Source organism: Microtus ochrogaster, linkage group LG10, assembly GCF_000317375.1.
Source record: "Microtus ochrogaster isolate Prairie Vole_2 linkage group LG10, MicOch1.0, whole genome shotgun sequence".
NCBI lineage: Eukaryota > Metazoa > Chordata > Mammalia > Rodentia > Cricetidae > Microtus > Microtus ochrogaster.
Genome location: NC_022035.1, coordinates 11,876,275 through 11,888,542, shown reverse-complemented (window position 1 = coordinate 11,888,542; position 12,268 = coordinate 11,876,275). Strand labels below are relative to the sequence as shown.

The window sequence follows — 12,268 nt, the reverse complement described above, 5'->3', positions numbered from 1 at the left end:
AGAGAGAGAGAGAGAGAGAGAGAGAGAGAGAGAGAGAGAGAGAGAGAGAGAGAAGGGGTGGGGAGGGAGGGAGATCTCACATTCTATTCATTACCTGTTAATATTCCATTGTCTTTTCCCAAGTTTTTTTTTTAAGTTAAGTAAAAGATTTATTATTTCCCCCGTAAAAGACCAAGATCCTACATTTAGGTTTATAGCCTATCTCAATTTCCTTTCCTCTCAATTACTCTCCCTTTTCTTTCCATTTTCATATTTTCTTTCCCTATTCCTTCCTTTTATCTCTCATTTTTTCAAATACTTATCTACCAGCTGTCATGTATTTTATTATTTATAAGAGAAAAATGGCCTGATATTAGGTTCTGGCCAGCCAAGGCTACCTATTGACACTATGACTCCAAAATAAGACAAATGAATCAATGATCCTCTGGACTCATGATGTTCGTTGCAGTTTAAGAACAAAACCATGCTCCACCTATCTCTCTAGCATCAGACATTCTTCATGCAACCTACATGTGTGTCCATGAGTCAAGCAGCATGCTTGAAACCAGGACCCAATGAAAACCACAGATTTAACCTTTGTTGTAGTTGTTTAGTTTTTCAAGACAGGGTTTCTCTGTGTAACAACCCTGGCTGTGCTGGAACTCACTCTGAAGACCAAGCTGGCCTTGAACTCACAGAGATTCACCAGCCTCTGCTTCCCCAGGGCTGGGATTAAGGGCATGCACCACAACTGCCTGGCTTGCTCATCTAAAATCTACTTCCTGGTGAGATGATTACACAGACACACACAGACATATTTTAATTGCATCTGTGTTAGCAATGGAAAAACAGACTCCCGTGACTGTAGAATTTTTACTTCAACATGGTAAGGAAAGGGTTCGAAAAGAAACTGGCATTTAAGTTTAGAGATGAAAGTTTCATAAACCATAAGTATGGGGGTGTGCAAGTGTGTATCTGCAGATGGGGAAAGGACAAGAAAAGGCTCCCAACACAGGAATAGAAAGAGGAGTATTTGTAGTGGCCCTAACGGAGGAAAGGGATATTCACATGGGTCCCATACCAGATAAGGCTAGCAGTGAATGAGTGAGAGCAGATGAGGCTGGAGATGGAGACAGGCACGAGACACTTGCAGGTGCATTGTGCAGAGTTTGACCTTCCTCGTAATAGCATTTGCGAGTTATTGAATCACAGAGATGTAATAACATGAACAGACCAACAATTTCAAACACCACACAACCTACCATGCAGAGACCGGGATAAAACATACTTGAAGACTCTGTGATAATCGTGCTTTGAGTTAGCAGTGGTGTGGTTCTTAATGATAGCACCACCGTAGCTACTTTTAATGTAACTCACATGTTTGGTGGTCTGTGTTGTGCCATGGGTAAGATATACTACAGCTCTCACTAGGGCATTAGAGAATGGGATCAAAAAGAAGAGATTTCAGATCTTCTTACAAACAAATATAACTAGACTCTGTGGTCGATTTGGGCTTAGTGATATTCTCTCAAAAAAAAAAAACAGATTTTGGTAATGAAAAAGATAGTAAGATGAATGTTGGATTCATCAAGATTAAATACAAACGAGAAACAGATTTGAGATAAGGAGTGGGAAAAGATGAAAGGTTGAATATCTTCTAGGCTAAACTACTGTAGGATTTGGATTGCCTGTGATATGGGATAATGATATTAAGTAGACTACAATAAACAACAATATAGTGTTAACCTTCTGGGGAAACAAAACGCCCTCAAATCTTGAGATTTCGGAGAGCAATGTGAAAACTGTGTCAACCACCTTCTCCTCCTGGAGGAAGCACGGAGGGAAAGGCTGAGGAGCAGAGGGTGTCTGGCAAGGACCAAACTGGGAAAGGTGACAGAGGAGGTAAAGGGACAGGGGAGCTCTGTGGTATTAAAGTTTTAAGCTTGGATGGAAATACGGGGCAATAAAATCGATCATTTCAAGAAGCATTCTGCAGCCTTAGATTACTCAGGGAGGCCAACACAGATGCAAATTAGCATAAGATACTGTTAAACATGTGCCAAATCACACAGATCGCTAGCAAAACTTTAGAGCTTAGCTACTCATACCAGAGAGGACAAAAAAACAAAAAAACAAAACAAAAAAAAAAAAACTACAGTGTGAAGAATTCCACCCAGGAAAGTGTGGGAAAAGGTCAACTAACTCTAAACCATGAGGGATAAAGACAAGAATGACAGGGGGAATAATCATGTGAAGGTGACTACTGGACGCTCCCGACATCTCTCTTGAGCGCCATTGGTCTTTGTCTCTCAACAGAAGACTGGAGCCAATGCTGACCCCTTCCCTTCCCGATCTGATGTTTATGAGAGGGAGGTGGTGAGCTGGGATGGGGAGTGAGCTGTAGGGACGTGAACCACAGCTGGTTCCATTCTCTTAACAATGTCTTTCTGCTGTTTCTGTTTTCTTAATAACTCATAGCATGACTGTCCAAAGAAATAAAAATCAGGAGGAAAAACACAAATACCCAATCCCAGTCCACCAAATACTGAGCACACATTTGTAGTTAGCATATTAATTTTAAGATTTGAAGCTAGAAACTAAGCCTACTATCTACAATTCTATTCATATTTTCCTGTAGGTATTTATTATTCGGAGCACAGAGAAGAAAATCAATGGAACACAGGTAATCAGATTCATCAGGAAGGTAAGAAGGAAGGAAGGAAGGAAGGAAGGAAAGAAGGAAAGAAGGAAAGAAGGAAAGAAGGAAAGAAGGAAAGAAAGAAAGAAGGAAAGAAGGAAGGAAGGAAAATTGAATTCTGGAGTTGTACCCTGATGCTCTGGCTGGCCACATAAAGGTGTAAAGCATTAGCATGAAGAAGATTCTAACTGGATTTCAGATTTAGAGTTGAAATTTTATGCCAGAACCAGGAAAAACGAAGCGCTAAGAGATAAATGGATGTCTTTGCCAAATAACAAATTCTTATATAATTATATGTTTTTGTGCCTCCTGTGTTCTTAAAAATCTTTCTAGTACATGAACTGGAAACGCTAGGCATGCTGTGGAGAGAAGAAACAAGAGAGAAAGGAGACAGGGAGGGGAGAAGAGGAGGCGAGAGACAAAGCGGGGGCAGTTATGGGGGTGAACAGGCACATCACTTTTCTTGTACACATCTTGGTCAGGAAACTTTATTTGGTAAAAAAAAAAAATCTGTGGAGAATTAGTGTATTTTATTATAGCTATAAAAGATCCCTTCTTTCCTCTGGTTATCTCATACCCCCATCTGGTGGAGTGAATCAGATCACCCATCTACGGTGTGCTCTTCACTCGCCTGCCGTTAGCCAAGGGAATGATCTACAAAACTATCGCATGGTGCTTAGATCAAGATTACAGCTACACCTTCTGGAGAGGGAATGAGGCAGAGGAGGAATTTAGTTCTCAAGACAGGTAAACAGATCGTTACAAGCTAAGGCCTACGGGGTGCAGCCTAGCAATCAGCAAAGTGACTGCTTATCGGAGCAGGCATATAAGGCGACTCAGACTTTGGATTTGGTGACCTAAGTTTGCACGGGTAAATATGTGTACTATAAAACAAAAAGTTTGTTTTTAATGACCACAAAAGACACAATAAGGGAAATGAAACTTGCTGGCTTGTAAACATGAGTTTTGGCAAACTGTGGGTACAGGTCCATTTACTGTGAAAGTTCTAAGTAACCAATGAAACAAGACCCACCTCTATAGCAGTTTTAGCATGTGTGCTTGGTCATCCTTTGGAGGATTCATTGTTTTAAAGAAGCATCTTTTCCCTTCCAACCCTTTACCTACCTACTATACCTTTGCCAAGCAAATCCCTTCCAACCCTTTACCTACCTACTATACCTAGCAAATCCTACAAAACTAACTAAGCAACACACCAACAGCCATGGTGAAGAAGAAGAGAAATACGAACGTGTTGTGTTATCCTCAGTTTTCTAAGTAGAGAAAACCTGGTACGGAATAATGAAGAGTTTTTAACTTGGACTATTGTCTAGCTTTTTTGCATTCCCTCTGCCATGGGGACCATCTGGGGATGAACACTTGGCAAGACATGACTCAGAAAGGGCCAATTGAACACCTTCTCTGCTGGACCGCATCACTGCACAGCTGGAGGGAGCGCACACTCCCAGCTCTTCCAACTGCAGCTCCGTGCCTACAGTGAAGAACCAGGGACAGGCCAAGACAGCAGCAAGCCACCCTAGAACACGGGCAGGTGCCAGGAGCAATGCGGAGATCTCTGTTGGACTAGTTAACAATTATTCTTCAGTCATTTCCTAACAATTCTCAGAAGCTAGCCTACAGAGTCTGATGCATGGGGAAATAGCTCGTGGGATTCAGAATTAAGCTGGTTAAAATCTTCGTTTACTTAAAAAAAGAGAGAGAGAAAAGTAGAAGGTTTTTTTTTTTTTATTAGCACCTAACACACACACACGGGGGGCGGGGGGCAGAGGGAGGGTGGGAGAGAGACAGAGAGAGAGAGACTGGTATATAGAACAAACCCAAACTCCAGATTTGATATTTTTATGAAATAACTTGAGAGTTCTTTACTTAAATCCAAGAGAGAATGGAATTTCTAAAGCCTTAACAAAGAAAAACACGGAACTTTACGGTTTCAAGCTGAAAGCAGTCAAAAACTTCAATTCACCCCCCTGATGCAGAAATGATTTTTGTACCATGATTCATAAAAATGATTATTTTTCCATTGCCAGCAGTAGAACCTGGAGAGCTCTGGCGCACTGCCAGCTGTCCTGGTGATATAAGACAAGGCTATGCCACCACTACAAACCGTAATTTAAAAGGCTAGAAGCTGCCCTTTCGGAACAGGGATATACAAGTATGGGCATGAGTGTAGGCCTCTGTTACAGAATCCAACACAATGGTTACTCCATTTATGGTAGGGAATCTTCAGCTTTCTACCAGCTTTAAACCAATCAGAAATTCTACAGCATGTACACGACGATGAAGGAATTTCACCTTTTGTAAAATGCGGCTGTTTTAACATAGGTAAGGCAAAAGTATAATTCCATGGCTTATATGATGCATGAGTGATTATGGTTGTAAAGATCTTACTATATATTCAATATGAAAAAAATTGGCTATAAATGATTTAAAATCTTGGAATTGTGCCAGACATTTCATAAATACTTATATCTGCATTTTGCTGAAAGCGTGTCCCATAAATAATTCTTGTTGGATAGAGAGCAGCTTTCTTAGTCTCGCGTTTTCCTCTAGTCTTGGACTCTCTAGCACATTAAAGGAGGGAAGAGCTCTCAGATAAAGTATGTCATTGATCGCAAGGATGTCTGTGCCACCAAAATCACACTGCAGAGCAGACGGCCTGATGAAGCACAAAGTTGCCTGGTTGTGAGGGTGAACATGTGTTCCAATTTCTAACGTGGCCTGGGGAGGATTTTGCCAAGCTTTGGGGTCAAGTTCAGCTCTGCCTCCCTAAGCCATGGCATTGCTAAGGTATTTGTTTACTTTCCTAAGTATGCTTCCTCCTAATGGGTGTTAGGAAGAATCAGGGGCATAAAAAGCTGTGATAGGCAGACTAAGGCCACCCTAAGATTTCACCCCTGATCACTCAAGCCCTTCAAAAGGAACGGAAACAGAATCAGAGAGACGGGGGACACAGAAAGATCCTAGGCACTGCTGACCGGAAATGGAAAGGACTATATGGCAAGATATGTCTGTGGCTTCTACAGGTGACAGCAACCTCATCTGAAAGGAAACGAGGGAATAGGGACCTCAGTTGTCCAACAACAGCAAAAATCAAATTCTATACACAGCAGGCCTGAGTAATTAGATACAAACAAAACAAAACAAAACACACCAAGACTTTGATAGTGGCCTTCTGAGATGCCAAGAAACAGAATAGCTATGCTGTCCCTTCTCCCTGTAAGTATAAGAACCGAGGCTCAGTTAACTCATAGGTGGTGTTTTTGCATACTCAATTTGTGGTAATCAGTTACACAGAAAAGAAAACCACCACATTTGTGGCATACAGAAAGGGTTCATAAATTATATATATATATACATATATATACATATATATGTATATATATATAAACTCATTGGCACAAACAAGTCATTATAACATTTTTGAAGTTTTGCTATTTAAATAAAGTTTGACAAACCTCTATAAGTACAAATATTTACTTTTAGTTTGCTATAACTTTTGTGACTCATTCTCAACTTCCATTCACCCCTCGGATCCAGGCAGCACCTGCGGCACTCTGTGTTGTTCCAAGAGGCTGACCATATAAGGGGGCTCCCCTGTCCTCCGCGATGAAACAACGCAAGGCACTAGCCAGAGGCTTATGAGTGAAGCCTGAATACACCTCAGTATTCAGAGGAAATGATCTCTAACTTGGGAATGTGTGGAAACACAGGAGGGAGGGCCACAGATCACTTCGCCCCCCCTCCAGTCCATATGCTGTATTCCCACTGCCTAACAGAAGCCTGGTTAAAGTTAAAGCTTCCAGGGGGGGGGAGGGGAACTAGGGATCAATGAGGTCATACAGAAAGGGTCCTAGTTGGATAGGACTGGAGGGCATACATAACACATGGACGACTCTGTCCCATGTACGTGTGAATGCCATGAGAATGCATAGTGAGAAAGTGACTGCCTACAACCTAGAAAGCAGACTTTTGACACACTTCCCAGCTTTCTCAATGGCTAGAGAAATACATTTGTACTTAATTCACCAGATCTGTGCTGTTTTGTTATAGCAGCTGGAGCTAACTAATACAGCGGGCAACAGTAGTGTATGATCTAAGAATTTCTGTTTCTAGTGCTGGGAGGTAGTATCTCCCTGAGCATGGACATATGTGGAAAGAAATTCATGGAACTTGGGGAAATAACATGGAATAAGTAGTTGGGAGTACATGATGCTCAGAAGATGGAGGATGACCGGATAAACAAGTAGGGGCCAGACGCTGAAGTCTGCCAACAAAGGCCAAAGAAGGTGATGAAATGGATAGGTCCGTGTGCACAGAGGATTCTTAAACAACGAAGACGTCCACAGCAATACTACCAAACCATTGTCAGCATCCCATTCTGTGGCTACGAGGAGGCTGCATTGGTAAAGAGGTACAGACCTGAATCCTAAATGTCAGGACTGACAGTGACGATGAAGGTGATTCAGTGGCTGCAGACCCCGTGCCTCTGGTTCGCAGACAGCATCTTTGTTTGCACTTAGGACCCCTGGTCTGGACTATTTCACTACGACTGTACCAAACAGGAGCTAGAGAGATGGCTCAGGGGTTAAGAGCAGTTGCTGTTCTTCCAGAGGGCATAGGTTCAGTTCCCAGCATCCACATGGATGCTAACAATTGTCTGCAACCCCAGTTTCTGTGAGGATCATACACCCTCTTTTTGCTTTTGAGGGCATTAGCCATACATGTGGTGGATAGAGACACACATGCAGGCAAAATGCCCATATACATTAAATAAATAAATAAACAAATAAGTACTTTAAAATACATTTAAAAAATACTGAAAACTAGTATAGGTCAATGGCATCTGCCTCTGGTCTTCCAGTTATGGCAGCTGGGGACCGATGAGAAATCATACCACAGAAATGTGTCTGGACCCCTGCCAGGAGAATGACAACATTACTAAGAAATATCATCTAGTAGACCATACAGGCACCAGCTGGGATGGAGGCCAACCCCTAATATTTATGACGCTTGGACTCTTAAGTCTCTGGCCAGTTTATCAAAGCGGCCTGTGTAATAAAGGTAAAGAATTGATTTTTATGCCATGAAGGTCTGCTCTTGCCTGGCCAATGTTTGAAGAATTTGAAAATATCAGACGATAGAGACCTGCAGGATAGAAATTACCCAGACAAAGAAGTTACTCTCAACTAGTCTGGTTTACAGAGGAGGAACTCTCGCTTAGGAAGGAGCTTTACAAATCTCACGAGCAGTCAACACAACTGCATAGCTGACCGGATTATTTTAAGCTTGAAAACACGGTGTCCAGCAGGGGGCGATGTGTCCCTCCGCAAATCAACAGTAGTCACAAAGGGAAGTAGTGCCGACAGTAAGGTGAAATGGTCACCCACCCAGATAGCTTCGGGTTCCTCACTCATGGGTTCAATAAACAGAAAGAATAAAACAAACAAACATCTGCTGTTCTTCCCCAAACCGTACAACAGAGCAATTAGTCACCGACAGAAATGGGAAGAAGTGTGTGGCTAGAACACACGAGACGTCCATGATGAGATCTGAGCATGTGTGCTTCTGACTTTTCAGTAGTACAAGGAGATAACCTCTAATCCTGAGAAACTATTTTCTGTTCAATGATACTATCTTTGTACGTCCCTACAGACATGAGAGCTATGTTAAGACTGGAATTTACAAACCCAATGGAAAATTCTAAGTAAGTTCTTTGAAAAGAAACAACAAAATAAAGAACAGAAGCATTACTTCTGGAAATGGTCAAGTTTCTGTGGCCATTGCTTTTTCAGACATTTTTGTCTATTTCCTAGAGCTTATTAAGTATGCAAGCTTTTAAAGGAGACAAATATGCCAGATTTTATAATGTCCCTCTCCCGCTTACGCTGTATACAGCCATAATGGATGTTGAGACCTTTTATTCTAGTGTTGCATGGTAACCCGAGGCATGGAGGTAGTCATTAAGTGAAGTCAGTTCAACATGGACTGGGCCTACAGTTCAGTGGGGAATGTTTGCCTTGTGTACAAGAGGCTCTGGGTGCAATCCTCAGTATTTAAAAAGAAAGCATTGCCACAGGGCAACCATTATCTACTGATAACTGATTTGTATTTTTCTTGACAATATTATGCTGCCTCTAACTTCCAGCAGGCATGTGGAAGAACTCTGATGTTCTTTGAAAGAGCACGCTTCCATTTTTAGATTTGCGGGCTACAAATAAGATCTATTCAAAGTATCAGTTTTGTCCTTTGGGTACATGAGCATCATTCAAAAATCGGCAACTTCTTTTAAAAGGCTCAAGTTCCTGGAAGTTTCTCAGTAACAAATTGACCCGAGAGAAGGTTTTCAGAACAAACTTAAGTGTTACTTCCTGACAACGAGGAGGATATGAGCCCACAACTGATGCACACTGATCGGCCTGCAGAGGCAGGCTGAGCCATGCAGAGTTGACTAGCAGTCCTCAGAGGGATTACCACAAGCTCCTCTGCCACTCAGAAAGGGCATATTCTGTGGAGATGGTAAGGAGGAAGAAATCAAGCAACTCTTCCTACGATCGTTATCGCCCAATCCACTCTGTTGTACTTCATGACATGAACGTAGAACAGTCTCACTTTTACTAATTTCTTAGAAAACAGAAGCCCTGCAACGAAGCAGCTTGTCAAGAGTTTGTCACAGTGCACGCACGCTGTCCAAGGGGCACTGCCCGACAGGAGAAAACGCTGATGATACTACGGTAGGTTTCAAGAGCTCACCTCCAGAAGTGCAGTTCAAACCCTTCACAGTTCTCTTTGCATTTCAGACAGGGGGCTCCAAATCCTTGCTCATGACCTAAGCCCATCTGTTAAGGGGGGGAAAAAAAAGGGGAAGCTATTATTATGAATTTGAAAAAATTTTAAAAATTCAATAAACCACACTTTTTAATTCCACTTAACACTCTTGTTGATGTAACTCTCAAACAAATCTTTTATGGGTTTCACATTGTTCAGCCAACGAAGGCATCAAGTATGTAAATGGAGCCTGCAAGCCTGTACACAGCGTACTTTATGTTCTCATTGCTTTTGTCAGGAAAGGAGAAGAAGCGAATACAACTTGCTAGAGACTACAAACACTGAAAGGCACAAAACTCATGAATTTACGTTTTGCCCATTATGTGCCCAGAATACCTCAAATACCGGCAGAGTTCAAAGGGCAGAGACTGGAAAGCGAATAAATATGCGAAAGAGTGTAGGAATTACAATTAAAATATTATTTTATATCATGAAAATACAATCAAAGCAACTAAAAATATTTATTGAATACCTGAAGCAGTATTCTTTATTTCTTACTATTGAATTAAAATCTTACAAAACCGCACAAAACACTCAGGAAGCAGGCAGTACTATTCACACTGTTCTCTCTCTCTTTGCTTTTCTTTTTTTGTGGTGTGTGTGTGTTTTATAAGAGAGGGTTTCTTTGTGTAGCCCTGGAGGTCCTGGAACTAACTCTGTAGACCAGGTTGGCCTCAAACTCACAGAGATCCACCTGCCTCTGCCTCCGAGGGCTGGCATGAAAGGTGTGTGCCACCACCACTGCCCAGCTCGTTCTCTGTTCTTTAAAGATGATTTCACTGAAACCCAAGAAGTTTTCAGAATTTGCTCAGGACCAAAAGTTCAGCACATTCCGGAACTTACCTGGACGCCTCCACCCTGAGGACTACCTCTCATAATACCTACCCAGAGGGGATATGAAGGCTGCCAAGGGAGAAAAACAGTCGACAGGCTTGGCCAACTGTAAATCTAGATGTGACAATGACCAGCCTGGTGAGACAGCTACAATAGCACAATTGTGGTACTTTTATATAAGGGTGAGGCGCAGCTGTCTACCTGGACTTGAACCAAACAAGTATCAACAGCTAAGAGGTCATGAATGCTAGAGAAGAGTAGACTACAGCCACGTTCCTAAAGCGGTATAATACTGAACTGTAGTCTAAATGCATACATAACCTTGTACCCAAAGGAAAGGGTATCTCTCAGTCCTTGTCAAAGAAGTGTGTTTTTCTACTAGATGGAAACTATCATGGAACAACTGACTTTGGGGTATGACACACCTACAATATGGCTCAGGGAACATCGAGCGTGTGGTGAGACACTATGTGAGCCAGAGGACCAGATACTTGCAGCTGGATAGTAACATCGGGATATGAAAGGGAAGCTTTATCCATGAACTCTCAACAATATGGTTGTCTAAATGACATATTCAATAGGAGATCCTGGAACTCGTAAGAACACTAAGATACATGCTCACATGATGTTGATGGATGGAACTGAATTAGACAGAGATTCCAAACACACATACTTTCATCTTTTCTGGGTGCCAAGACTGAGTGAAGGCACCAAAAGTGTCCCTGACAGAGGAATTAAGTAACTAAGGGTGGCGAGAGATCACACCAGTATATACCGTGTCCTTCTGTGACCCAAGGGAAGAAGTCCTAATTAAAAACAAAACAAAAATAAAGACACCTCGGGAGGCAGAGGCAGGAGGATCTCTGTGAGTTCGAGGCCAGCCTGGTCTACAAGAGCTAGTTCCAGGACAGGCACCAAAGCTACAGAGAAACTCTGTCTCGAAAAAAAACAGAACAACAACAACAAAAAAAAATAAAGACACCTAGTTTTCAGAACTACTGCTACCAACTAAAGTCACGAGACTGAATTTTGAGCTGGCCATGAACTTTTATTGCCTATGACAGAAGTTATTTTACATTTCCACAAGCTGGGTTACAGAACTTAAAGCTCACTGACACCCACCTAAAGATCTCTATCTTACATCATAGGGGAAGAATTTCTCTACTCCAGCTCTCTTCTCCAACCTCAGCTGTGATAAGCCAGTGCAATAGCACTCTAAGAAATGACATTAGTGATCTCCACTCTCATTCCGTGTTCAGTAGCTGTGCCCGCTGCCAGACTGAGTTGTAATGTGGAATGCCGTTCTAAAACCCAATACAACAACGTTGTCGGTAGCTCCACCAGTGCGCGATGAATTTCTTCTGATCTGCTCCTAATTGCGGCATTTGTCAATCTGTCAGTCTCCTCTCGAGAGTCAAGCCTAACCTAGATGATGGAAACCATACTAATCCTACTTTGTAGAGAAACACCCACCCACCCCTGACTTCTTTAAGGTCCACTCCCATCTTCTAATGTACACTGTCAGAAGACCTGGGCTTCCCAGTTCCTTTGAATTTCAGTTCAAGATCCCTATTTGTTTTCTAAATCCCCATCAATTTCTCTCTCTCCTTTACTTCGTGGTCGGGATTCCCTGAAATCTAAGACCCAGAATTCTCACCACACTTCTTCCCCCTCTTTGTCCCCAGAAAAGACCATTGGAACTGGCCAGAGTCCTGCTTTTCACAGAAAAGATGATCGTTATTTTTAGACACCTAAGTCCTACAGGCTAGTTTCTGTCCGGCTCTCCGTCCTTGAGAACTGCTGGGGAGAAATTTTAACAAATGTGTTATCTAAGGATACTCAGGATGCAGTCTGTGTGAATGTGTTATCTATCTAATGGTACTCAGGATGCAGTCTGTGTGAATGTGTTATCTA

General features: G+C 42.1%; 1 protein-coding gene across 1 annotated transcript in view; it reads right to left on the bottom strand.

The window, feature by feature from the left end:
* Positions 1-12,268, bottom strand: part of Tes (testin LIM domain protein) — a 42,289-nt gene that overhangs the window by 9,672 nt on the left and 20,349 nt on the right. Inside the window, exon 2 of the mRNA XM_005363748.2 lies at positions 9,446-9,531. Within this exon, the coding sequence (XP_005363805.1) occupies positions 9,446-9,531 (86 nt within the window). The remainder of the gene's footprint in view (positions 1-9,445; positions 9,532-12,268) is intronic.